This window comes from Aulonocara sp. 'chitande type north' Nkhata Bay, linkage group LG15 (genome assembly GCF_057382095.1).
Source record: "Aulonocara sp. 'chitande type north' Nkhata Bay isolate Kocher_YH1m ecotype deep benthic linkage group LG15, A_spYH_male_GT1.1, whole genome shotgun sequence".
Classification (NCBI taxonomy): Eukaryota; Metazoa; Chordata; class Actinopteri; order Cichliformes; family Cichlidae; genus Aulonocara; species Aulonocara sp. 'chitande type north' Nkhata Bay.
Genome location: NC_141358.1, coordinates 5119500 through 5146532, shown reverse-complemented (window position 1 = coordinate 5146532; position 27033 = coordinate 5119500). Strand labels below are relative to the sequence as shown.

Below are 27033 nucleotides of genomic sequence, written 5' to 3'. Positions count from 1 at the left end.
CAAAAAGACAGGAGGTGGAGCTGGAGGTGACAAATTTGAAGACGGTAGTGACTAGAATGGACAGGATTAGAAATGAGTACATCAGAGGCACAGCTCAGGGTACTGACTTAGAGATGCAAGGATATTGAGTCTATTGTTGCAAAATCAACTTTCAGATGTTAACTGACTCACTTGGGTGCTTATATTCTGGCAACAAATGAAGGGTTACACGACCTTTAAAATGAGGTCACACTCTGCTCTGCCTCTACACATGGTGTGCATGGCTTGCCTGGGATAAAGAGTGACACTTGTCATGGGTTTTAAGCAGCAGGGCACACTGCATTGTCCTCCACTGTTAAGGTGAAAGCCTCAGGTTGCATCATCCATCAAAGCGGATATTTTTCCTTAGCACTGTTGGCTGACATGAGGGACTGCTGTGCTCTCAGAGTCATGTTTTGCTGCTCATCAACAATGGATATATAGGTATATATAAGGCTTCTTTCTCCTGCTTAACTGTTCTTGATTAGCAAAATGCTGACTTAAGGCTATCTAATGGCTGTTTTTCTTATAATTTCCTAAAACCCTTCCGTGAGCGAAATTGTCTGATCATAACATACTAACTGTTCATCAACGGTGATATGTAGACCAGGGTTGTAGCACGTGATGCAGTTGGTGACAAATGATCCCCACACACTGGAAATTGCAGCGAACTTATCAGTCTTTGCTCGATTTGCTCCATTGTGGCATCAATCAGACCACTGGTATAATGTTGAAAATGTTGAAATGTACTCACTCACTTTTTATTATTATTTGTAAATATGTGTACAAATGGTTGATTTTTTTGTACTGTTTTTATCAATAAGATAAGATAAGATAACCTTTATTAGTCCCACACGTGGGAAATTTGTTTTGTCACAGCAGGAAGTGGACAGTGCAAAAGTTATGAGGCAAAAATTAGAATACAATAAGAATAAATACAGTACACAACTGTACAGAATAGAATAAAATAAAATACTATATACAGTAGAATAAAATAAAATAAATATACAATAAGATGTATTTGTATTCTATTTTTATCTTATTGTATATTTATTTTATTTTATTCTACTGTATATATATTTGACAAATACTGTATATAGTATTTGTCAAATGCTATATACAACTGAGTAAAAATACAACGATGACAGAAAGGATTATTGCACTTAGTATTATTGCATATGTATGGATGTGTGTGCTTGATCAGTTAAAGTCTTTATTATGGAGTCTGACAGCAGTGGGGAGGAAAGACCTGCGAAATCTCTCCGTCCCACACCGTGGGTGCCGCAGTCTCCCACTGAAGGAGCTGCTCAGTGCTGTCACAGTCTGCTGCATGGGGTGGGAGATGTTGTCCATCAGGGATGACAGCTTAGCCGCCGTTCTCCTGTCACTCACCACCTCCACTGGGTCCAGAGGGCATCCTAGAACAGAGCTCAGCAACAAAGGACATACACCCATGTGTGTTGATTTCTCCCTAAGATGGCAAACTGAAACACTCCAAGTTGGTGACTTTTGGAGATTTATTTCCCTGGATGATTGAGAATGCATCAGCAGCTCCCCCACCCCCTCAATCACACACACCCCCACTCCCCTCCCTCCAGAATTCCCAGGTAACAACCTAATTTACATATGAATGACTAGCCAATTTAGCTTCCACTTGGCTGAAGCTAAAGCTTAGCTAAAAGCCTACCAGCCATTTGGCTGCTCTCGGGTTTTATAGGTAGAAAGGTAGAAGCCTGGGGATGTTAAAGACTAGAAATGAAAACATGTGAGTCCTGTCTTTAAATAAAAATATATAATTCCCTATATTCCTATCTATTCTTGACATTGAAGCTTTACTCTTCTTGATATTGTGACAAAATACTCTTGGGTTAACCACGAGCTTTCTAAAAACTTGCATATAACAATTGTGCACCACTCATTCCTCATCTTTGCTGCCCATCATTACAACTTTGCTAATGATGGGCAGTAGGTTAGTGTCATGATGTCACCTCAGACATAGTTAAAAGCCCTGTTAACGTAGCTGCTTCTCGCCGGGTGCGGTGGCGCGTGCCTGTAATCCAAGCTACCGGGAGGCTGAGGTTGGAGGATCGTTTGAGCTCACGAGCTCTGAGCTGCAGCAGGCTATGTCGATTAACACAAAATAATTATCCTCATTCAAAAGTCATGTAAGAACCTCATTGGCTTACGGAATGTTGATGTTATTTAAAAAATTCATACAAAAACATGACCTCATTCTAGAATGTCATGTGACAACCTCATTGGCTTATGGTATTGTGATGTCACAGGCTTCTGAATCCATAAATAGGGGTGAGGAGGTACAACTTTCAGTCCGTTATTTGCAGCACTTATGTTAGCAGCATTCAGACGTTCACCAGTAAAGCATTTTCAAACATTTGGACCCTTTTCGTACTCACGGTATACAGACTCCAACATGTCTCAGAAAGAGCAAGAAAGACAAGAAGCTGACCCCAGCTCTATTCCATGGTATGAGTCCCTAGACCCTTACATCAGCTCTCTTCCTTGGGATGAACAGGTGGAATTAGAGGAAAAGCGATTGGAAGAAATGGAGAAGGAAAATCTCATGAACAGAGAAAAGATTAAGATCCTGACAGAAGAAAATGAGAGAAAGAGCGCTGAATTAGAAAAATTATCCTACCAGCTTCAGGAAAGGGAAGGTATTATTGAGGAGAAACAATGGGCTCTCCAAGATAAGAAGAATCACGAGCTCCAAGAAAAGCTTGATGAAGCTCTAGAAAAAATTAAAGATCTGCTCCAAAATGAGAAAAAAGAGAGCATTAAAGGGGATAAAATGCTCAAGAAGAATGAGGAGCTCCAAGAAAAGCTTGATGGAGCTCTGGAAAAACTGAAGGAACTCCACCAAGAAGAGAAGCAACAGTCCACACAGCAGAGAGACATGCAGAGCAAACTCCAAGCCATGGAGGAAAAATACAAAGCGCTGCAGGTGAAACATGACAAAACTCTGGAAGAAATGGATTGCAAGCTGAGGAACATCGAGAAACAAAATGAAGGCTTGCAAGTGATGCTTGATGAAGCTCTGGAGAGAAATAAAGAGTTTCTGCACAAGATAGACCAACAGAAAATAAAAAAGGAAGAAATGGATTGCAAGCTGAGGCACATCAAGAAACAGAATGAAGGCTTGCAAGTGATGCTTGATGAAGCTCTGGAGAGAAATAAAGAGTTTCTGCACAAGATAGACCAACAGAAAATAAAAAAGGAAGAAATGGATTGCAAGCTGAGGAACATTGAGAAACAGAATGAAGGCTTGCAAGTAATGCTTGATGAAGCTCTGGAGAGAAATAAGGAGATCCTCCAAGAAAAGAAACAAGAGCCCATAGAGCAGAGACACCTGCAGAGCAAACTCCAAGCCATGGAGGAAAAATACAAAGCGCTGCAGGTGAAACATGACAAAACTCTGCACAAAAGTCAACAGTTGCTTCAAGACAAGAAGAAACTGGAAATGAAACAGAAAGAAATGGACTCCAAGCTTGACGAGATGGAGGAAAAACACAGATTGCTTCAAGTCAGGCTTGAGAAAAAAGCGCACGGAAATAAAGAGTTCATTCAAGAGAGAGAGCAACAAGGAATGCTCGAGAAAGAAACGGACCACAAGCTTGAAGTCTTGGAGGAAAAATGCAAAATGCTCCAAATAACTCTCGAGGAAACACTGCTCAAAAATAAAGAGTTGCTTCACGAGAAAGACCAACAGAAAATACAACAGGAAGAAATGGCTTGCAAGCTGAGGAACATCGAGAAACAAAATGAAGGCTTGCAAGTAATACTCGATGAAGCTCTGGAGAGAAATAAGGAGATCCACCAAGGCAAGAAACAAGAGCCCGTAGAGCAGAGAGACCTGCAGAGCAAACTCCAAGCCATGGAGGAAAAATACAAAGCGCTGCAGGTGAAACATGATAAAACTCTGCGCAAAAGTCAACAGTTGCTTCAAGACAAGAAGCAAATGGAAATGAAACAGAAGGAAATGGACTCCAAGCTTGACGAGATGGAGGAAAAACACAGATCGCTCCAAATCAGGCTTGATAAAAAAGCGCACGGAAATAAAGAGCTTCTTCAAGAAAAAGACCAACAGAAAATACAACAGGAAGAAGAAAAACTTAATCTCCAGAGGAATAATCAAGCACTCCAAGAATTGTATAACGAAACAAAGTACAAATCAACTGTACTGGAAGAAGAAAAGAAAAACCTGGAAAAACAATGCTCAGCGATGCAGAGTAGCATCAATGAGATGCTGAGAAAAAATACCGAACTTGAGGAACTTTCTAAGACCTTGAAGTACAAAAACACTGAAATCCAGGCGCAAAAGCAAGAACAACAGAAAACACATAAAGACCTGCAGTGTAGACTTCAAGAAATCCAGAAGAGAAACCAGCAGCTGGAAGACATGCACACAGATGTGCACAAGGCAAAGCGAATAGAGGAGGCAACAGTTAAAGAACTGAAAGACAAGCTTAAAGAAAAACAAGAACAATTAGAAGACATGGTGAAAAGATGCAACAAACTTGAGAAAGAAAACGCAGAAACAATCGATGAGCTGAAAACCCTCATCATTGAGAAAAAAGTGCTGGTGGAAGAGTATCTGAAAAAGAAGAAAAAACGCTTCCACTGGTTCTGGAGGAGGGGCACTGCTGCTTCTCACCTGATGTAACCTCGTCTTCCTCCACCTCTATTCCATCTTCATTTCCCCCCTTCCCCTCCCTCCTTTTTCTTTTTTCACCCTCACCCCCCGACCAGTCCCGGCAGTTGACTGCCCCCTCCTGAGCCTGGTTCTGCCATAGGTTTCTCCTTTAGGTTTCTTTCACGTTAAAAGGAGTTTTTCCTATCCACTGTCGCCTGGTGCTTGCTCAGAGGGGATTGTTGGGGTTTTCTCTCATCTCTCTCTTTCATTCTTTCTATCTTTCCCCCCCCCCCTTCTGCCTTTTCCTTTACCCAATAAACACAATTGCCCACATTTTACATTTGTTTGAAAAATGTCTTCATTCAACAATAATTCATCTTAGGTATAAAAACAAGAAATAGGTAATAGCTGCATGTGTGTTTGTGTGTGTGCATAATATACATACTTGTTTCCCAGAAAGATTTAATACTAGATGGATAGAGACAGGTTTTTAACTTGAATTGTGAGCTTTGAGCATCACATAGTTAAAGCACATGATTGCACAGCAGCGGTTTGTGTCGTGGCTCAAGAAAAAATTGAGTGTTTTGCTGGGGTAATAATATTGACCCTGGTAATTTGTTTTTTTCTGAAATAATTCCTTTATTTGTGCAAATAGAAATAATTTTTACTCTCTAAAGAAAACTAGTATGTTTGTAAATGCTATTTTATAAAAGCTGCTTTTCTTGTCTAAGGTGAAAACAGTGCTTAACCTCTGATTTGCTTGTCCCAGCAGGCTATATCCAAGCACTCTAAACCAGACCTTCCCAAAGTGTGGGGCCCGCCCCCTGGGGGGGGGGGGGGGTGTGAAAAGGGAAAAAAAACAAAAACAATGCTTGGACACTGCTAGCACGGGGCGCCTACACAAACGTAAAGCAGGGGATGAAGCATCGCTGAATATATTTCCAAACCAACTTCATTCTAAGCCAAAGACTAGAAAATATGGTGAAGCATATCTGCCCTTTGGTTTAACCTGCACAGGTGCCGAGGTAGGTCTCCCTGCAGAATTGGTTTTCCCTTCATCGGGAGCAGCGCTGGGCTCTCCAAATCACGGACAAACAGTATCCCACATTCTTGATTTTTAGTTGATGTTACGCCCCACTTAAAAACGAAGTGTTGACTGGAGTGAGGGGTAACACAAAGTGAAAGAGAACACATGAGCTACTGGAGAATAGATGTCATTAAACGTGATTTATTGCCCAAAACTACTTTACTTCAGGGTCTCCAAGGCCAAAACAACAAACAAAACACCCCCTTTAGCTAAAAATCAAACCAAGTACTCACTAACCAAAACAAAATACAATGGCTGAGCTCCCTGTCTAACCAAAAACAGGAGAAAACAGTTGAAACAAAAAGGGCAGAGAACCCCTACCTGCTTCCACAATGATGAACTAATTAACACAATAAGGGCACACCTTTGCTTACAATAAAAGAAAGAAAACCAAAGTTCCACAGAGTTTAAGTTCTCACACACATACACACTAAGGCCCGCTGCCCAAAACACTACATCTCACAGCTCTGGCAAAAATGGGGGAAGTGGCAGGGGTGTGGCAGTTTAGGATGGCAGACTATATGCCGTGGCTGACGAGCTGGAACACACCTCAGCTGTGGCTCATGAGGCAGACCTGCAACACAAGAAAAGGAGAAAAAAAACCTCTTCTACAAAGGGAGAGCCACTAGAGGTCAGCGACCGTAACAGTTGACAAACACTTGTTGTAATGACTAACTGCTCCTGACATTTTGGAGATGTTAGCTCTTTATACAGTAAAGTTACAGCGGGATACAAATAACATCAGGCTGATCCTGCCACGATTTGTTCCCCCTGTCTAAATCATGGACAAACAGGATCCCACAGCTGTTTATGTTTTTAGACCCATTTTGCACAGAGAGGCATTTTTTGAAAAATGTATTGATAGCAATGTTGAATATTATTACACAGGAAAGAAACAACTACATGTAAAATAATTACACAGTGACGCCTCTGACTTTGTAAATAGAGGGACAGCGTGTGTATATGTAAGCGTGTAAAACCTGAAGATAGAGACAAAATACTGTTAATCTGACTACCTGCCATTCTGCAATTCATCTCATGTAAACAATAACGTGGCGCACAGCGTGACGTGAAAAAAGGCACATACCTTTGACGTTGCGTGACGAACTCTGTATTCCTCGTCCACACATGAACGCGAAAAAAGGAGTTTTAAAAAATCTCAGTTTTCGGTGATTCGAAACGCCGTTTACGTGTGGATGAAACAGCTGCGTTTTCAAAAATCCCCGTGTAGGTGTGGACATAGCGTAAAAGAGTTAGTAGTTTATTTTATTACTACCTGTAATTTATTGCAGATTACTTGTATTTGCTTAATTGTTCACTAAATGTTTGAGGTGTGAAAGAAACCGCAATGGAGCAAAATATGGGTGTGTGTGGTTGGAGGATGTGTTTGTGCATGCGTGCACGCGGAGGGGATGGGGGCGAACATTTTTCTTGTAAAACAAAGGGGAGCCTAGCAAAAAAAGTTTGGGAACCACTGCTGTAAACACTCCTCTTTGCACTTAAACTACAAAGACTAATAGCTCAACAGTGCGATGTCTGTATGTGGCCATTGCATGCATACTTAAGAACTTGTTACACTGTTCCCCTTTTAAGTCAAACGAGCTTGAAATATTAAAAAGTTGGCAGGAAAAAGCTTTTTTGAGCAATTTTGCAAGATCGTGTTAGCTTAATTTGCTACAGTTGATGGATTTTGCTAACGACATTTGTCAGAATCAACAGCAGCCGGATAGAAATGAGAAGCCTTTTATCTACTAAAATCAATTATTCTTAAAAAATTCATGCCCACTGTGTCAAAAACAAAAAAGTCTGAATGGTTGCTGTCACCGTGCATGTGCCGTATACGTGACAGACATAGCAGCACAACGTTGATGTTGTATGTATGATGTACCCTGAATGTGAACAATGCTTCTAATAATATCACAATCTTTTGTTTTTTCCCAGTTCATTTGTTGCCTGCTTTTTAAGCACCATGACAACCGTTACACACACAAATATGCCTATTTTCATATCCTCAGACTCACATATATAGACGATGGGTCGCCCATTTTAAAGCACAGCCCATGAAGTGTAGCTTCCATGCAGTTCGGTAGCTGGCTAAATGCGTAACCCTACGTCTTTTACATCTCAGCCTTAACCATTTTCCCATAACACCAGGAGGGAAGGCTTCTTGCCGAGCTTTCAATAATAAACGATTAAGTTGGGGGTTTAACGTGCTTCAGCAGATAATGGGGTGGAAAGAAGGAGGCTATCAAAGAACAAAGTGCTTTTAACACAGAAAACCACCAACAGGAAGTACACAGGTTTTAATGGTGGGGAGCTCTGGGTTCCAAGTGACATCAATCATAGATGACTATGGACTTATTTCACAATAATCTAGAGAGTTATTTTTATAGTAACCATTATTTCTGATTCAAGTCATGTCTTAAGATTACATAAATGTAATATTAGTGAAAATTAATGATCCTTTTGTGTTCTAAATAATCTTTATAAAAGAGGAGCCTCAAAGCCCTTCCTTTAGGAAAAAAGTAGGTTAAACCGGCTTTTTTTCTGCATATAGGACAAAATCAGAAAATCATCCTTTTTCCATTTCAGCAACAACACAACACATAACTATTATTTAACCATTATATTCACTATGTGTTCACTTGAAAAGTTAAATCCTAGTTATGTTAGGTCACGCCTGGAGGCTTCTGGTTAGGTTGTGCACTCTTAGCTAAGCAAAGTGTTTGGTCTCCACCAGTGTTGGGACTAACGCGTTATTAAGTAACGCGTTACAGTAACTACGTTATTATTGTGGTAACGAGCACGGTAACTAGTTATTATGCCAAAATCAGGAACGCGTTACTCGTTACTGGGATTTAGATAGGGTCGTTACTCGTTACTTCGTGTGGTGGCTATCGCGGAGCTTCCACAGATTCAGTAACATTAGCAAGTGGTGGAGGCAGCAGGTGGATGAAGGAAAAGGGACGCAGAAGGAAAAGAGACCCCAGGCGGCCGCCGGTCCAAGTGTGAACAGAACTTCAGGTAAGAAGTTAGGACCTGCAGTCTCTCTGGGTCAGATATGAACCAAGTTTAGGTGGAGTTTATTTTCGTTATTCTGACTTTTTCCGTACTGCGTGCTAGCTAGCATGACGGAGTTTCTACACAGCTGGGTGGGTGCTATGAAGTTAATGATGTTTAACTTTATTTTGTTCATAAGTTATTAGAGTTGCCAACCGTCCCGTCTGGTATTCAGAGAAAATATTACGCGTTTCTTATTGAGGTGAAAAGGAACAGTTTGTCCCGGACTTCAGCTACAATGAAAAAGGCACAAAGCTGGAGTTACTCTGTGTCTTTACGCTGCACAGCTGCCTCTTCTCTCATTCTCCCCCCTCCCTCTCCCGTTTCTACTTCAATCATGAAAACTGATCAGTGATCAGCTGATCGTCTTTTCTCTCTTGTGTGTTTATCGCCCACTTTGCGCAGAAAGAGGAAACCAGCGGATGTCGCGCTAAACAACAGCAGCACGTTTAAGCTTGATCAGCTGTTGTTAGAATTTATTTAATATTAATTTCTAGTATCAGCTGATGTTTGCTGGAGCCACAGCTGTAAAAAAAGCTGCTGGTCATGATATGGTTTGGTTATGTGGTGAGAGGGAAACATGAAGATGAAACCAGGAGATGTCCTTACTGGATCATCAGAGCTGAACAGGTGATGGAGAAACAGGTTTACCTTTTAGGTGACATGAATGAGTTGAAGGGAAGTTATGAACTGTTTCTGAGAGACAAATAACACCAGGATCCTTTTCTAAGTAGCTGACAGCTGGTAACTGTGCAGGGGCGGGTCTAGCAAAGTGTTGCCAGGGGGGCAGGTAGGGCATTAACAGGGAAAGGGGGGCACAAAGAAATACTTTTCTTTCTTATTCTCATTTAAAATGTCTAGCTTTTAAAAAATAATTATCTGAATCTTACAACAAACGATTGATAGATTGATGCATATATACCATCAAAACAGTGTACATCACTGTCACAACAGTGTTTGTTTTCATTCAAAGGCTTTATGATTTTCCCTATAATGGTGGGCCAGTCTCTAGTCAAAATGCCCGGGATGATTTTTTTGTCCCAGTCCAGCTCTGTATGCAGCTCATCTGCAGTCTGGTGTTGCCTACATCTTCCTATTCGGAAGGCAGAATTTCCGAGTTCTGAGTACAATCGAAAGCACCACGACTGCAGTTTTTGTGTTGGATGTAAAAGGCGCAGATGACACTGTGACGTAGGCTAGAATCATGGCAGCGGTCAATGACGGTCCAGGCGTGGGATTTCTCTCGTGGAAATATGCACATTATCTTTTTCTTTCTATTGGTAGGTGGCACAGTGCACTTGTGGCAAGTAAGCAAGCTAGAAGATTGGCAAAGTTATGGAAGCAACACATTAACAAGAGAATTCTGAGTAAAACCAAAGTTACTTTCCCTAGTAACTAGTTACTTTGAAAGTAACGAGTAACTTGAAGTAACTGAGTTACTTTTGAGAGAAGTAACTAGTAATGTAACTAAGTTACTATTTTAAAGTAACTTACCCAACACTGGTCTCCACAGTTGCAAAGCAATGACCAAGAGATTGAGATTTCAGATTATTCCACTTGAGTGCTTCAGTAGGTCTGTGATTTTTCTTGAGCTTTTGGATGCTGATAATTCTGATTTCTCGCTGAGCCTGACTCTTGATTTACAGAGTAGGGCTAGTTGGGGTGGGGCTCATAGCTCCAGTCAGTATTTCAATGCTTAAAATCAGTGTTCACTGGAGCAAATAGTAGTGACACCTAACAGAGGGCGCTGGATACATTTGCACTGTGAGTAAATACTCCATACAATGCAGGCTGGTAATAGAAACGCTCTGTTCTGTTAACAGATCTTGACACCAGGGGGGATGTGCAGTGCTTATTCAAAGAATTGCACAACTACATTGCTTCACCAGAAGGCATTCATTGTAATCGCACCCTCTGTAATTACATCTGTCATAACTGCTCTTTATTTATCCACTATATCTGTGGCTTCTTGGACACAACCATAGCTGACCATCTCTGAAATCTGCACACACACACGTGCACACACATGACATGACACAGACAACCAGATGCTAACATAAACAAATAACCAGAGAGTCACAGAGTGCCCTGCAGTGTTGCCAGTCATTCTCTTTATGTCTGACTGCTTCTCAGTGAAATGGCAGGCCTACAAAAAGGCTGCTTCAGTCTCGGAAAAAAAGAAACATTTGTCTCTTCAGTCTAGATGTGGATGCTGTCTGCATACAGATGTTAGCCCTGGGGCACTGAAACTAATACCATATGGCATAGCCTTCCTTTCACGTGCTTGATAGTGTCGATGGCAGGGCTGAATAATGGTTATTCCTTCATTCTTTATCAGTGTACAGGTTCAGATAAGAAGCAGCACTTTATCTACCTTTGCTTATTGGCTAAGGAATCCAATATTATGAGTGTGGGGGTTTTTTTTCACAGTGGAGCTTGTTTTTTTTCTCGTGTCAGTGTGTTATTGCTCCACATCTCAATCCCTGCAAATTCATTCTGAATAGATGTGTTAGAGAGCTGCATGTTTTTGAAGCCTGGACTCAGACAAAGGAGTTGGATGCAAGGAAACGATGCAGCTTTGTCCGATAGTTGACTGTACCTGTGTTGTGTTTACCTAAAGTGGAGGCTGTCAAAATGTAAAATCAGTCAATGTAAAACATTGAAAAATAAATGCCCAGGATTCACTGAAATGATGGTCGGATGCTTTTAGTTTGGCTTCATGTGCTATAATAAATAATAAGAACCGGATTCTTGGTGAGGAAAAAAATAATAATGTAAAGATCAAAACTCAACAGCTTTACAGACCTCTTTATTTATTGTAAAAAATAATTAAATATATTTTTCAATACAGTATTAAAGTAATTTATTATATTGCTTTGAATATATGTTTGGTTAAAGGTTGTAATACCTCAGTTGACCCCTGGGATGGGATAAAATTGGCATGAAAGGCTGAGTAGGGGTGACATAATCCAGCTCTCGTAATACATTCATGTTTGGCCTGAAGATTTGTCTTGTTTATTAAAACAGTCAACAGCTGAAGCAGCAGCAGCAGATGTGATGCGTAATCATGCTTCCCACTTTTCGAAGACACCACTATGTCTGATGCCCATCACAAATCAGCAGTGGGCTGCAATAAAATCATGTTTAGTGCAACGCTGCTGTGCAGTAAAATAAGATTAATTGTTTGTATGATGACCGATATCAGCGGAGGGATAAAAAATGTAATTATATACTTGCTCTGGAGTAAGATGAATTGTTAGATCAACAGATAGAGTTATATTGTGCATATTGAGAAGAGCTAACATCCGAATGAGTTTTATGACTTAATAATCAACCTGTGGTCATAAACTAAATATATGTATTATCAAAAGGATGAGTTGTAGTGGTGCCTGGGTTTAGTTTAAAAGTTAGGAGCATTGATATTTGAAGGTGGAAGTATGGCTCCTTCACATTGTCTGATGGTATTCTGGGCTAACTGAAAGCAGCTCTGGTGCACACTGGAGGGATACTGTATCCGACCTTCCCTGGAAATGCCTAAGGAGGAGTTGGAGGTTGGGGCTGGGGAAGAGGATCTAATAATCTACTGAGCTTGCAGCAGAAGACCTAGAACTGAAAAAGTGGTCCTAAATGCACAGATCAGTCAGTCAGTCCCCAGTTAACAGCATCCTTTTCTCTCAAATGGCATGCAAAAGCTCTGGGTAGTCATGTTCAGCTGGTTTATACAAGAACATTTGTATTGATTGGTTCTTCATAAAGCAGTAATATTAAAAGGTTGTAATTCTTTTGTGAGATTTCATCTTCGATTCACATCATGTCTCTTCTTTTCAATGACTATTATAAGAGATTTAGTTTGGGGTCAGCCTTCTACTTTAATGTGCTTTTAAAGGGAGAAAACACAGCTATACACATATATACATATAGACATGGTTACACATCTGCACACGCGCTTTCTCAGGCAGTGATATGCAGTCTTCTGTCCTCAGGACTGCAAAGATCTCATTTAGATAACTCTCCTGATCTCTCGGTACCTCCCAGAGTCACCCTTCTTTGCTGTATCCATCTATTATGTTACACCACGATGAGATAACAACTTTAGCTGATTCTTTCCCTTGATAGTGAGAGATCGGTGAGAGACCTGAAGAAAGCAGCTGACCTGGATAGCTCCCTTTCACAAATGTTTCTGTCATTTGCAGTGATTGTGATTGCGTCAAGCATCACGCTGCATCTGTATTGTGACAGCTACGATGTACCCGCTCATTAGACATGTGGAGGGTATTGATGCTCTTAAAGAGTGTGGTACTTAGCCGTGAAATGCCATCATTTTAACCGTCTCTGCTTATGTTGCCATCTCCATGTGCGACTGCGTATATAAGATGTAGATTTAGGATATGGAATTAAATTCACAGTCTTTCCTTAATCTAACCAGTGTTTTAATAGTGACAAACCACATGATAAACACAATTATTCATAATTTATATAATTATTTTTGTATAACAACAAATTTTCCCTTTTGAACAAAGGAAAAAAACTGATATCGTTTTTTATTGCATGAACTCCAAAAATTAGACCATTGCTTAAAATTGACCGTTTAAGGTTTGAGTGTTTTGTTCTTCGAATGTTAAGAGCCAGTGACTGCAAATAATTTCAAACTGTTGCCCTAACAGTACTTGACATTTAGCATTTGATTTTATTGGTCTGTGGTTGTCAAGGGAAGTAGGACAATACTTCACTTTGAGAATGCCACAGAAAACTGCAAGATGAACGGCCTGACATACTGACATCTATAAGACTGATAAATCAGTTAGAAAAATTACATACATCATTACATCCGGATTTAATGATTCACAATCAGTCAATCAGATGAAAAGCTGATGTTTTGCAAAATAAGCCAAATTTATTTAATGACAAGTATTTATAGCTAAGCCCCATTTACATGATTGGAGACCATCTTGCAACCATCTGGTGGATTCCACAAAAAGTTGGTGAGTGGTTGATGGAGGTTTCTGGCACTCACATGTGTGAAATTGGATGTAGAGAGGTTTGTGGCACTGCACCAAAAAGACCTCCTCGTGCTTTGTGCTTTTGGTTGCTAGCAGGTTGCAAGCTAGCAACCTGGAAGACCCCAACTTGTCTGCAAACACTGGCAAATTTATTGGCAGGCAGAGGTGAACTATGAAATGTGCAACGCAAACTGGAACATGACAAGGCTTGCCTTCAAACTTTGAGCTCTTTTAACACGGGTTGGGTTGCAGCAGTAACTGGTAAAGTAAAAACAGTCCTCATTTATCATGAGAACACAGATAAATGTCATACATAATTTGTTTCCTTTCTTCCCAAGTGATTAACCAAAAAGAACTCCAAACTGTCAGAGTTCACTACTTTGAAGGAAAAAATGTATCCTGTAATATTTGTTTCAGGTCTTCAGGAAGAAGCGGACCTTGAATTCTTGATGTAACATGACACAAAATGCTTACAGTTAAATTTGTCTGCAGAAACACATTTCTTGTGTCTCATTTCCTGACTATTAAAACACATACCAATGAGTACCTGCTAAAAATGAATGTTCTTTCAGATGTAAGTTCATTGCTTTCCTTGTGCCTCCAATTCAGTTTTTCAGTAATGCATTCAGATATACTCCACATCCATGTGCAGCACAACCAGCAGCAATCTCTGCTCAAGCCTGAAATGTACCGTATCATCAGCCTTGCACTCCACGAGTATACATTAGATATACTAAACTTGCAGATTTCTTTCAGCCCTTGGCTTTTGCTCAGGCTACCTTTTTTCATATTGGCATTATTTGAAAACAACAGTGCATTCAATATTTTATTTGTATTTGGCTTGCTGCCTTGCATAGGTGTCATTTCCCATCCCCTCTTTCTCTCTCTCTGTAAGGGAAAAATGCTGTACAGTGTTATCCTGACAGCCTGGCACTGCTTCTGTGAGACTGTTTGCCCTCAGCACAAGGCCTGTCCGCGGCTGCCACCGCTCAATGTCCCCTTTGCGTCGGCAAACGGCCAGACTGTCACAGTCTCTGACTGGACCAGCTGTTTTTGTTTCTCTCTTTCTTCCATCTTATCTCCTCCGTCACACTCTCTGTCTTTCTCCCTGTGACTTGTCGTGTGAAAGAGGCAGTGATAGGCCGCCTGGCGATGCAGCTCTTGACACAAACGTTGATATCCGCACACGCTGGCATCGGTGGGAGACAGTTTTGTATGTGTGTGTGTGTTGGCCAAAGCGACCAGCACACAAACACCATCCTGTGGATTGTGGGAACGCAGAGGACACTCACGCTCTGTTGTTTTTGTGCTTCTGTTGATGGACACGTAAGTAGGAGGAGGACAGTGAAGGTCAGGGGCAGCTCAGTTTGGGACGTGGCCGGTCAAACCCAGTTAGACAAACAATAAACGTAAAATGGGATGGATCCAGGCTTAAGCTGTCTGGCCGTGCCTCGGCCCGGTCTGCTGGCGTAGGCACTTTTCGTGTCCTGTGCATCTCACATTGGGAGTTATCAGAGCATACAGGCAGGGTAGCATTACTAGTAACAGTTCGCCAGAGAACGCAGAGGGTCCCGAATGTGACCTGATTTGTCAATTCGATGACTTCTCAGAAGCATCGCTCCACCGGGGGGGAATCATCAGCTTACAACTGGAGAGGTGGACTCGCTGTTTAGTGGTTTTTGTGCAAAGAAAATTGAGGCGCATAATGGATTTGTCAGGAGTGTAATTTGACATCAAAGCGAAACATCTGAGGAGCACTTAATTGTCTGCCTCATTATGGCCTACCCAGAGAGCTTTGATTGGCTGAAAGAGACCGTCAGTTTGTTGCCAGGTAAGACCTCTGATTCACGCAGTCTGTGTGTAATTTGACAAAAGGTATATTTATAATCAGAGCTGGAGCTTCCCATTGCTCCCCAAATCTTTAAACCTCATTTGAGAGAGGAATCTTACAAACTGTTGTGAACAGTTTGCAAATGATAACATTTTTTTAAAAAGCCTCTCCATCAGACCGAGTTGTTTACCACTCAACGAAACACATCTTTCGGGAATGGAAGGTGAAATGCATGTCTGTGTAAACAGTTTTTGGAGCCAATTAAATCATCTGAAGGAACAGGGCGAAGAGAGAACAAGTGAATGCAAATGAGAGAGAAGTGAACAGCAGACAACAGAGCAGGGCAGGACAAAAGAGGAAGGAGGAAGAGGGGGAACAAAGACTACCTGTGAGGATGCAGGGACACATTTGCTTCTCACTTTGCTCATTTGCCACCACTTCAAGTAAATCTAAACAGAAACACTGGTAATTTCTTGAACACAAATGGCAAACCGGGCTTAGGCTTTCACTCTGAACCTGTTGACCTTTTAATTAAATTAGGAGTTCCTCCTATTCTCTGTAGGAACAAAGTAGAGAGCATTGCCCCTCCCTCAGCTTGTTTATCAGAAGGCATTTGTGTCCTTTTTCATGTTGCGTTTTAAATTATGTATGAAATGTATTTGCATATTTAGTGCATGAGTGAATGCTCTGCGTCTCGATACCGAATTATGCTTCTAAATTACAATCTAAAGGACAGAAAATTAATGCGCTCTTTGGAAAACATGATGAATACACTCTGTTGCCACAGAACATTAAAGCATGCGCTTAGGAACCAAAAATAGATACAGCGTGTATACAAGACACAGACAACACGAATACTGACACACACACACACACACACACACGTGCAGACTCTCCGGTTCACTGCAGTGTGTGTGTCTGTTGAGGTGTTGTTGTACAGAAGGGGAAATGCCTGTGGAGGCTCAGATGGTGACAGATGGTTTGGAGACAAATCAGCCTGGGAGTCAGGATCTCTGCCCTGGGACCAGTAGCCCATTTAAGTGTGTTGGTGTATATAGCGTGTGTGTGTGGTTACTGTGAATCCCATTAAATGACATTGAAGGCTAATTGTTAATACATTTGAATGCATTTGCATGAGCATTTGGATGGCTGAGCATCTCCCTTTTTTGTGTGTAGAGGATGTTAAATGTTATGTAATGCTTCTCGTAACATCAAATGACATTGCTTTGACAGATTAAACGGTATGCAAGCATGAATACAAATGAATACAACACACTCAGATATAAAGGTAAACAGTTTGCATCAGCATCCTAAACTATCTCTTTGTATGCAGTAGTGTTTGTGTTCTTAGCTTTTAGTAGTTGTGTAGCTTCTAAAAGAAATCAGTGTTTGCATTGCAAACAGTACTCTGCTTATTACCAGTTGTTTTCAGCCATACTCTTGCGTTGAGTTACAGTGGACATAAAGAGGCAGGATGCTTTATTATAGCTTCATTAGCTGTTTGAGTAAACTGCTTTACCCTTCTGTGCAGTGCAGTGAAAAATCCGATCGAGGCCGCTCACCACACACGCAGTCACAGCTCACTGCAGTTCAGCACAGCTGGAATGACGGTGCTGCAAATCTCTAATCTCTGCCATATATTACCAGGTGCAGTTTTTCATCAGAGTGACATTGTTACTCTTTGGCGGGCTAACCTTGCAGGCATTAGTGTGGAACTTCTCAAAGTGCTTTACAATCCGCCCATAAATTACAGCTCAAGAGGTGCTCGCACGGCAGCCTGGAGAAGTTGTGCAGTAAGTAGTTCCTCTGGCTTCTGCGTGGCAGCAATTCCCAGTGGGCTCTACGCTTCAAGTACATCTCAGTCTGAACTTGTTTTGTGACTGTTGTGAGAAAGAAGCTGCTAAAAGCTCTGCAGGAGTACGTTTGGGCTGGGCGAGTACATGAACATGTGTCTCCATCTGCTGTCTAACACACGTTCAGTGCTGTGTTTATGTGTGTCTGTCTGCATGTGTTGTTGTGTCTCCTTACTGCTGAGCTTGGCCTAGACGACTTAAGTCCTACTAGCCTTTAGTAATCTTATTCCCGAGAAGCACCATCTAGGTCATGGGTTTCCACCTTCACTATGGGTTGCTTACCCAGTACAAGAAGGAAAGAAGAAGACATTTTGTGAAATGAAAGCTTGATTAAAATATCCCTCTTGTTTAGCTAAAGCCGTTTACTGTAATAGATTTTGTTCATATTGATAACACTGCTGGATTTACCACTACACACCTATTTAAAAATAAAAATTGGTTTCAGTTACCCTCAGACAGATAAAACAAACTAGCTAGCTTGCTAGCTGATTTAAAAGCGCTAGCTGTTTAGCTTGTTGTTTGGTTCAGTGTCTATAAATTAGCTTGGTTCTCATTAACCACTATTTTCTTGTCAAACAAGGACTAAGAGCTGCATACAATCATTTGAAAAATAAACTTTTCACAGGATTAGTCTTGTGAAAAAAAGGAAGTGTATGTAACAGCCACGTGATGCTAATCAAATGATCATCATCATCAGTTTGCTTGTCTGTAGCAAGCAATGTCACCCCAATGTCAGATCGTGCAATGCTCTGAGAAACTGCAAAGATCCCAAGAGCTCAATCTCAGACTCTGTGGGCGTCAGTTAGCATGTTAAATGTTGAAGTTAATGGCATTAAAGTTAGAAAAAATAGACAAGAAGCCTTTGTTTGGGAGGGTTACCAGGAGAAAGCCTCTTTTTTTCCTTTAAAAAAAAACATGGCAGCACAGCTTAGGTTTGCTTAGTTGCTCAATCACCTCATACTAACTGCCGAGCATGGTGGTGGAGAGGTGATGATTTGGGCTTTGCAGCAACAGGACCTGGGCCCTTTGAGTCAATCATGAATTTGTATACCAAAGTATTCTAGAGTCAAAGGTGAGGCGATCTGTCTAACAGCTAAAGCTCGGCTTAAATTGGATAATGCAACCAGGACAATAAAGACAAACACAGCAGCAAATCTTCAATGGAATCACTGAAGAATAACACGATCAAGGTGTTGCATTGGTCCAGACTTCAACCTGACTAAAATGCTGTGGTGAAACCTTAAAGAGATCTGCATAAATGCAGTCTCTCACAGCAATGTGACAGTCTGGTAAGAGAGAGTTGGACACCTGGAGATGCATGGAGAGTGGCTGGGGCACCCAAATAACTGGACGAGCACACCCACACACACTGACCAGTCTGATTAGTACTTCCGCTGTGGTTCTTAGTTGGATGTGGCGTTATAGGATGTGTTTTTGTTTGCATGTTGCTCTAAGGTAACAAGAGCTTCGCTTACTGCATTTGTCAGCTGATGATTCAGTGCAAGTCTGCGATCATCCTCGGTTTAGTCACTGTGTGCTGTCCTGCAGTGATGGCAGAAGACTTCCTCTGACAGGAGCCGTGTTTCAGCTTCATCCTTGACGTTGTCTTCATTAAATGTATTTTGTGAATGTCATTTCCAGTGGACATAACGTCTGCATGTCGGTACTGCATCACTTCTTAATGTAGCCACTTAGTGTACCTGCCCCAAAAATAGCAACAAGGTTAGAACCTTGGCTTGATTTGTGGAGGTTTAAGTGGACATCGGCCAAAATTGGAAAGGGTTGCTGACACATCCTCCTTACATAAGAGATTTGTAGCTCAGCACAAAATGGAAAAGATAAAGATTCAGCATCGTTAGTTCTTTATCGGGGGATACCTGCGTTTAAATTGTTTGGTTTTGTGAATCAAGCTAGCTGAAAGACAACGAGCAATCTTTCCAGATGTATCTCTGTGATGGACGCTTTCTTAATATGCAGGTGTTTACTGCAAGGAGTCATTTGTTAGTTGTGGTATGCACATGTACTTGTATTGCTCTCACACTCGGGTCACAGTTGTGGTTAAATGTTTAGTCCTGATCAGATCATGACGAATATGACAAGTTATGTTTTGATTACACGGGTATATTCTTTTCATTAAAAGTACTTTTGCTCACAAATGAAAGCATCGTTGAAGCAAGCTTACAGTGACTGCACTGTAGAAGGCAGAGTTGTGTAAACATGCCTGTGGGATGAAGCTTCTATCTATGACTTAGCACCCTTTGATCCAGTATAGACTTTTCTAAAGGCAGCCGTGTGCTGCATAATAATCTGTTGTGCTGTGATTGTGATGCATGCAGTGCAGCGCATTCCTAGCACAAAGGACTTTAGGCTTCCGTCCTCTTTCCATGTTTGTCTTTTTCTTCTTCTTCTTTCTTCTGTTAGCATTTGTTGAGATCCCTTCCTAAACTCCTTCCCATGCTCCTCCTCCGCTCTCGTGTTCTACCCTTATCAACCCTCCTACCCCATTTTTATCAATCTATCTCCCCATCTTTCCTGTTTGAGGCCGCTAATTTGATCTGTCTGTCTCTCCTGCTGGGAAGAAAGGAAATGATTGAGAAAGACTTCCATGATTACTTTGCCTTGCCTGTTTAAAGTTGCATTTAGAGAAAGACTCTTTGGTGACTTCTGTCATTGCATCTGTTGAAGTGGCTCTACCAGGTCAGAAGAGTTAGTCATTTGATATACCGCTCTGCAGATTTCCTTAGAATGTTTGAGGTAGCAGCATGTTTGTAATATTTTATTCAAAAACGTGCTTTAAATGTTTGCTCTTCGCTTATGATATAGCGACGTGTCTTTCTTTAGCGCCTCCAAAAACTGAAAAGGAAAGCAAAAGTGTAAGGAACAAATCGCACATTGTTTATCTGCCGTTACATAAGCTCCTCACATTCTGACTGTTTTGCTGCCTCTTATCTAAATTACAAACTTAAGTATACAATTTGTGTGCAACACAGCTAGGTGAATGACCCGCAGTCATTCACTGCTCAGACAGTTTGCAGGCTACTTTAGCTGCTCGGCTACATATACAGGAAATGACATGTAAATATACCCGCAAATGCAACTGTGCTCTATTGTGATTTCGGTGTCACCCTCACTCTTCAGCACTGCTGACAATATGCTGCCAGAGTATGACACAGAGGGTACAGCACAAGTTTGTTTACTTTGTCTCTTGCTCCTGACAGTGTAACAGTGCCATTCTGGCAGCCTGCCACTTCCAGCCAATCAAAAACTGGCACTGACACACCTCTACAGGAGGCTGAGAGATAAGGGAGCATTTCTGATATTTCTCCTCTTTTAAGTATTAATAAGTATTATCACGTTAAACACACATGAACACACACACACAGTGGCAGCCTTAAAAATGAATGACTTCTGGCACATTTCTGGTAAGCAACTACATTTGAGCTAATAACATGTTAATTGAATTTTTATTTATAATAGAGTTTTAGAAAACTGGGACAAACTGAAATACACAAACGTATTACCTTGCTTTCTAAGCGGATACGCCGTTAAGCATTCAGATTTTCTCACTGGAAAATCTAAGCGTTATTCCATATTTGTGCAGGTTTGAAATGTTAAAATAATGGTAACTGGGTGAAGTTTAAAGATTATGGTTGTTACTTGCTAGTAACAATTGTAATGCATGTACTGTGTGTGTGTGTGTGTGTGTGGTGTATAAAGGTGTGTGTGTATGGTCAGTGGTTAGTGTGTGGTGATGAGTGTAAATGATGTTTTCTTCTGATAGGGGCAAAACATTTTTTCTTGGGACAATCTAAACATTAAACTCCTCGAGCGGTTTTGTTGAACTGTTTTCAGCGTGTTTGCATAAGTGAGGATCTTTTGTTTATTTTGCCCATTTGCAGTACATGCATGCAAATGCATGATCGAGTGGAATGGCACAGCAAACATTGTCTCTGCAAAAGCCATGACAGAGGCAAAGAGAAAAAAAGTAAGGAGTATGGTGGCGGGGGTGGCAGTGGTGGCTCCCTCAGAGGACAATGCCTCTCAGAGAGGAGTGACACAATAGACTCCATTCACAGCCACAACAACAGCATTATGACATTTTGTTCCTATGACTGGACATTATGCATACACCCAAACCACGAGAGTCACAGTGGGTTTTCCAAACAGCTCCAAAAAGCACAGACGGGAGCTTTCATGCAGCATACGCGCCTGACTATACAGCCGCATAGAACCGCTGTCCAACATGTGTTTAAAAAAATCCCCACTGCCATCGTTTTTCCCCTGATGTTTACATTACATAATCAAAGTGGACACTTGGCTTTTTTTCTTTTATTTTGTGTGTTTGGATAGTTTTGCTCGTTCTTTCCTCGTCTATAACCTGCAGCGTTATAAGACAAGAGATTCATCATGCTACAGAGCGGTGGTATAAAACATCCTAGTACTATGTAAAAAAGAAGATTAAACTTTAGGCAAGAAGGAGAATATACTGCCATGATGACTTCATAACGACATCTTAAAGATACAGTCTTTAACTCACGGGCGTCAAACATAAGCGTAGCCAGTGCTGCAGCCAGAATATTAATACAAGTATGCTTTTTTTTTCTTTTGGGGTTGCCAGGTTTGCCAGGGTTTTCCAGCATGTTTGGGAAGAAGAAGAAACGGCTGGAGATCTCAGCTCCGTCTAACTTCGAGCACCGGGTCCACACGGGCTTCGACCCACGGGAGCAGAAGTTCACCGGCCTGCCACAGCAATGGCAGAGCCTCCTGGCAGACACTGCCAATCGGCCCAAGCCCATGGTGGACCCCTCCTACATTACCCCCATACAGCTGGCACCAATGAAGGTACATTACAACCACACAGACTCTAGCAATAGAGACAAATCTTTATCACTTCCAGCCTGTTGCTTACCTTTCTCACATCTTTCTCTTGCTGTTCATCCCTCTGTTTCTCCTCCACTTTTACCCACACACGCCGTGTCTATGTGAACTTAATTATGAACTTTTTTTCTTCTCGCCTCTCCTTTTTATTGCTGTCTGTGCTTTCTCACCCTCTGTAAATGTCTGTCACCTCAGTGTTTTTGTCTCTTACTGCTTCCCTCTCCACCTGTTGCACACTTTCCTCAGAGGCAAAATAGAGAATTCTCCATACCATCTGGCCACTTCACACTGTTTAAATGTCTCTATCAAATCGGAAATGGTAATCATATTGTTGCTTATTATGATGCTTTAAGCCTACATTAAACATTTTTGTGAACACTGATTGACTCCCTCTTGCCACTAAAGCTATAGAACTAATTGTAGTAGACTGTGTTGCATTACAGTTTAGCCTCTTATATTTCAGTGGGTTAAAAAAGTAGTGGCACCCACCCAGGAGACATGTTGTGGATAAACAGTGGCTACGCTGGCCACCTACTAACCTATCCACTAACTAGATAGCACACTTGTGTTTGTGTCATCACACCATTTATGATCCCTGGTCATAAGTCAACTGACATTACCGGCCAATTAAAAAGGGCAAAAATCACAAAAGAATCTTAACAAATGAATAACAAAACACTATTTTGATATTTTTCTAAGTGCTTGCGACCAAGCGACCAGATGCCTATGAATCTGATTTGCATGTTCACAGCAGACGTATGTGCTGCTTTCGTAAAAGTCCGGTGGGATTTTCAGGTTGTTTGATATGGACTGCATGTGTGAGAGGAGTTAGACATACACACCACCCATATTTGTCTTTCCAGCCTGTGTCAGTCCAGAATTGTTTAATGTAGTGTCTGTGTGATTTTATAAATGTTTTCCATTACATGATGCCTCTGTGATTTCAAACTGATGTGTCTTTTCATTCGCCTTACCTCCCCTGTGATTGTGATTGTGTGTCTCCTCTTCTCTCCGAGTGTCTCCTCTGATGTGTTGTTGTTCATTGGCGCTCCTTAACATATCACTTTGACACATTTGACCAACTGTTGCCAGTTATAGCCACACTTGACCACTTGATGATTTGCTCGTTGATATTTCTGTGCACCTTTCCTCTGTGTGTTGTTTTTGGGTCTAATGGGCCTTTACAGGGTCATTGTTTATAATGTGGCAATTATTCTCTTTTAAAGTGGTCCAAGCATACTGAAGAGGGCCAGTGCTTTGAAATTTAGGACCCTTTTTGCCTGATCGGTGCTGCAGTACAACTTACTGCTGCGTACACCACTTCTGTTGCCCTTGTACTGTAATATGTCAGGAATGAATTATCCCCCAAGAAACATTTGAATTTTAAACAAATTTTCCATTTTTGTAACTGAAAGCTCATAAAGCGTAACACTACAAGTCAAGGTTCCTTTTAAATAAATGACAAAGCTTGAGACTAAATACACTGTTAGTCTCTCAGGAACTGCTTGCAGGTCCTGCTGACAGGAAAATCCAAGCAGACAAAGCTCTGTTACAGAGAACAGCAATATGCCACAGGAGATATCTCTGAAGAGGGGGAAACAAGAAAATAATTCTCTTGCTCTCTTCACAGATATCTCCCAAGAAAGTCCGGTCATCCGAAACGCCGTTGCCCAAAGTATGACTTCCTCTTCCCTTCTGACCCCCACACTCACCTCACCTTTTTTTTTCTTTTCTTTTCTCCAAACGGTCGCTCTCACACAGTCACAATCCCGCTGTTTTGTTTCCACATCTCTCCCCCACGTGCCTGCTGCCATGCATTCAGGTGGAGGTGATGTGTCAGCAGGAACAGGGAGAAACACAGAGAATGGCTCCACACACACACACACTAACACATGACATAACTACATTGCTCTGCCAAGTCCTTTGTTAGACCTCATCTCCACTCTTTTGTTTCATTCGCATGAAAAGAAAACATGAGATCAACTGCAGTGGCATGCTCCCCTCGTTTCTCCCCTTTTGCTATGGAGCATCATTGATGATGATGATGATGATGATAATCATAATGATGATGATGGGTGCTGAGATGTGAAGTGCATGTTGCCATGACAGCTGATTCTGCTCTACTGGAAGCTGTCACTCTGTAGAAACTAGCTCAAAAGGGTTTGCATGTGTTAGAAAAACCCTTCGATCCACCCTTTAATCTAACCCAATCACTTCCTCTCCTCTCCTCTCCTCTCCTCTCCTCTCCTCTCCTCTCCTCTCCTCTCCTCTCCTCTCCTCTCCTCTCCTCTCCTCATTATACTTATGGCTCCTAATCAACAAAATGATTAGAACGTGAATGAGCTGAAAAGATATTTCACATCCTGGAGACAGTTGGTAATATCCAAATCTTTCCTCCAGCTGTTTTGTCGGTTTCTGAGCACTTAAGAGTTCTTGCTTTAATTAACAGGCTTCAGTACGGCATGCCTAAATCTGCCATATCTGCTTATAGCTCAGGATTAAATTAACTAATAATCCAGCAGGTGGGTAATAAAATATTTGCCTTAGTTTTGTCTATATTCACGCAACCACATGTACCATGAGCCAGCTCTAGTTTGTGAAAGAAACATAAAAGGCGTGTGCAATATTGAGATCCTCTTTTGGTATAGATCCAAATCCCATCTGAATCAGCCTCTAGTTTAAGTCTTAAGCTGGTAGAACAATGTTAAAAGTAGCTAGAGATTGCTCAGAATTCAGGGGGCACTTCGCTCCCATATCAAATCCAAAGGCTTTCGCTGTCACCTGCAGTGCGCGTAGAAAGAATAAATACTAGCAAATATGTGTGCAAGTCTTGTTTGAGCGTGCTATTTGAAAGAAGCAGATAACATAAGAAGCTCTGCTGTTTGCACGTTTAATGGCTTCAGTGACACAACTCAGGCTTTCTTTTGTGTAAAAGCCTGTTTAGAACTTGTGATTCTTTTAATGGTACATTTTCTGAATACGGCGCTGATTTTCTAAGGTTTTTTGTCCAGTATTTTCTCAGTGCATTATACTGGTGTTGTGAGTGCTAGATTTGGGTACAAAAAAAGAAAATGTGTAGTGTAAACCTTTGGTAAACTGGATACTTTCAGGGCAAGTCTCTAGGAAATGAATGCAAGTCAGTGTAGTGATGTATGTGTAGTGATGTGTCCTCTGAAGGGATGTAAACATGAGGGTGTGTGTGTGTGTGTGTGTGTGTGTGTGTGTGTGTGTGTGTGTGTGTGTGTGTGTGTGTGTTTGACCCTGACTCCCAAGGTGGGCTAGGTTATTTATAGTGTCTCACCCATGGCCTGATATCCTTCTCTCCAGCTTGCCCTGACACTTGATTGACATAAGGCTTCCTCTGCTTGGCAGACTCCCCCAGCTCTGTCTACTTAGTGTTTATAAGTTTGTGCATATAGACACACACACGCACACACACGCACACACACACACACACACACCAGGTGGGCCTGGATGAGTCGGTCTCTGGCAAACGTCCAGTGCTGTCCTCACCAAACAGTATAGAGGAACAGAGTACAGTAAAATGTCAGCACGGTATCTTTGTGTCTTTGTGTGCATGCGTGTGTGTATATGCTTTTTTTCATCTGCGTGCTAAGCAGTTAAGAGAGGCCGGCACGGCCATCATGCTAAAATAACTACTACCTCTGCCCCGTGGCTTTGAGCGCTCATCGTTTATTCACAAGGCCTTGTAGCCTTGTTGTCAGACTGCTCATCTCAGCTGGGCATTAGTATTGCTTGAAGCTTTAGCTCTCATCTCTGTTCTCCCCCTTCTCCACCCTCCGCCTTCACTAGCCCTTAGCACACATGTTAATCCAAAAGTATAAGCTAACACCATGCCCTAAGAGCATTTGCATGTTTTAAACATTGTGCTCTTAAAGCTTCTTTATTTTGAGAATTTAATGTGTCTGGTGGTGCATAAGTAAGTGCACTGTGACAACTCATGCAAAACATCTTCATTGTTAGTTTGTATTTCATTATTGAAGTGTGAGCGTGTATGCGTGGGTGTGTGGGTGAGCATGCGATCCAAAGCTACATGTGTGTTAATGTGTTGCACTCATTAACACTAGCAGGGGCAGTGCTACGGCTATTATTAATGCCAGGCTAATATTACACCTTGACTTTGACACCCTCAAATTGCAGACCCCTATAGAGCTGAGAGAGTAATTTACCATGCTGGTGTCTCTGTGTGTGTGTGCGCACGCTTGTATGTGTTTATAAATGTTTGTGTGTGTATTTGTGCGCATTGGCCACTTAATCCTATCTTCTTGTTCCTATTTGCTTATGTTTCCTCAGCCGTCAGCCAATATCAGATGTTTCCGTTCGTGTAAAAAAGAAACTAAATGACCTCCACAGAAAAGCTCACAGTGAAAAAAAATAGGAAAAAATGTTTCCATTTCTTTCAAAAGTAAATGTTTGTTTCATATCCACATCTTATGAAACTTATATGTCTCATATTGTGATTTTTCTCATGCAGTTTTCTTCTGAAGTGTAATATTTTTTTATTATTTTCTTTTCCATCTGGAAGGTGACATATATAATAGCAAAGAAGTTTAGTTTGAGCAGATTACCAGCTGTGCCGTGTTCAGCAGTATTACCTGCTTTGTTTGGACTTCATAAGAAGCCAGCATTTTACT

At 41.4% G+C, this 27033-nt stretch overlaps 2 protein-coding genes across 4 annotated transcripts in view; both read left to right on the top strand.

Moving 5' to 3' along the window:
- Positions 1–27033, top strand: part of pak5 (p21 protein (Cdc42/Rac)-activated kinase 5) — a 108700-nt gene that overhangs the window by 18659 nt on the left and 63008 nt on the right. The window contains exons 1-3 of one of the 3 annotated variants that reach the window (XM_086263328.1): positions 15141–15647; positions 22119–22342; positions 24009–24053. In XM_086263328.1, the coding sequence (XP_086119454.1) occupies positions 15593–15647; positions 22119–22342; positions 24009–24053 (324 nt within the window). In that variant the 5' untranslated portion in view covers positions 15141–15592. Of the gene's footprint in view, positions 1–15140; positions 15648–22118; positions 22343–24008; positions 24054–27033 lie in introns of those variants that run through there. The other 2 variants (XM_086263330.1, XM_086263329.1) reach the window with 2 other exon arrangements.
- On the top strand, positions 2125–5471 carry LOC147312315 (uncharacterized). Its single transcript, XM_086264453.1, has one exon. The coding sequence runs from the start codon at positions 2366–2368 to the stop codon at positions 4697–4699; it is 2334 nt and encodes a 777-aa protein (XP_086120579.1). The 5' UTR covers positions 2125–2365; the 3' UTR covers positions 4700–5471.

Excerpts from the sequence above, each read along its gene's own strand:
- LOC147312315 (XM_086264453.1), top strand. The coding sequence starts at position 2,366 with ATGTTAGCAGCATTCAGACGTTCACCAGTAAAGCATTTTCAAACATTT.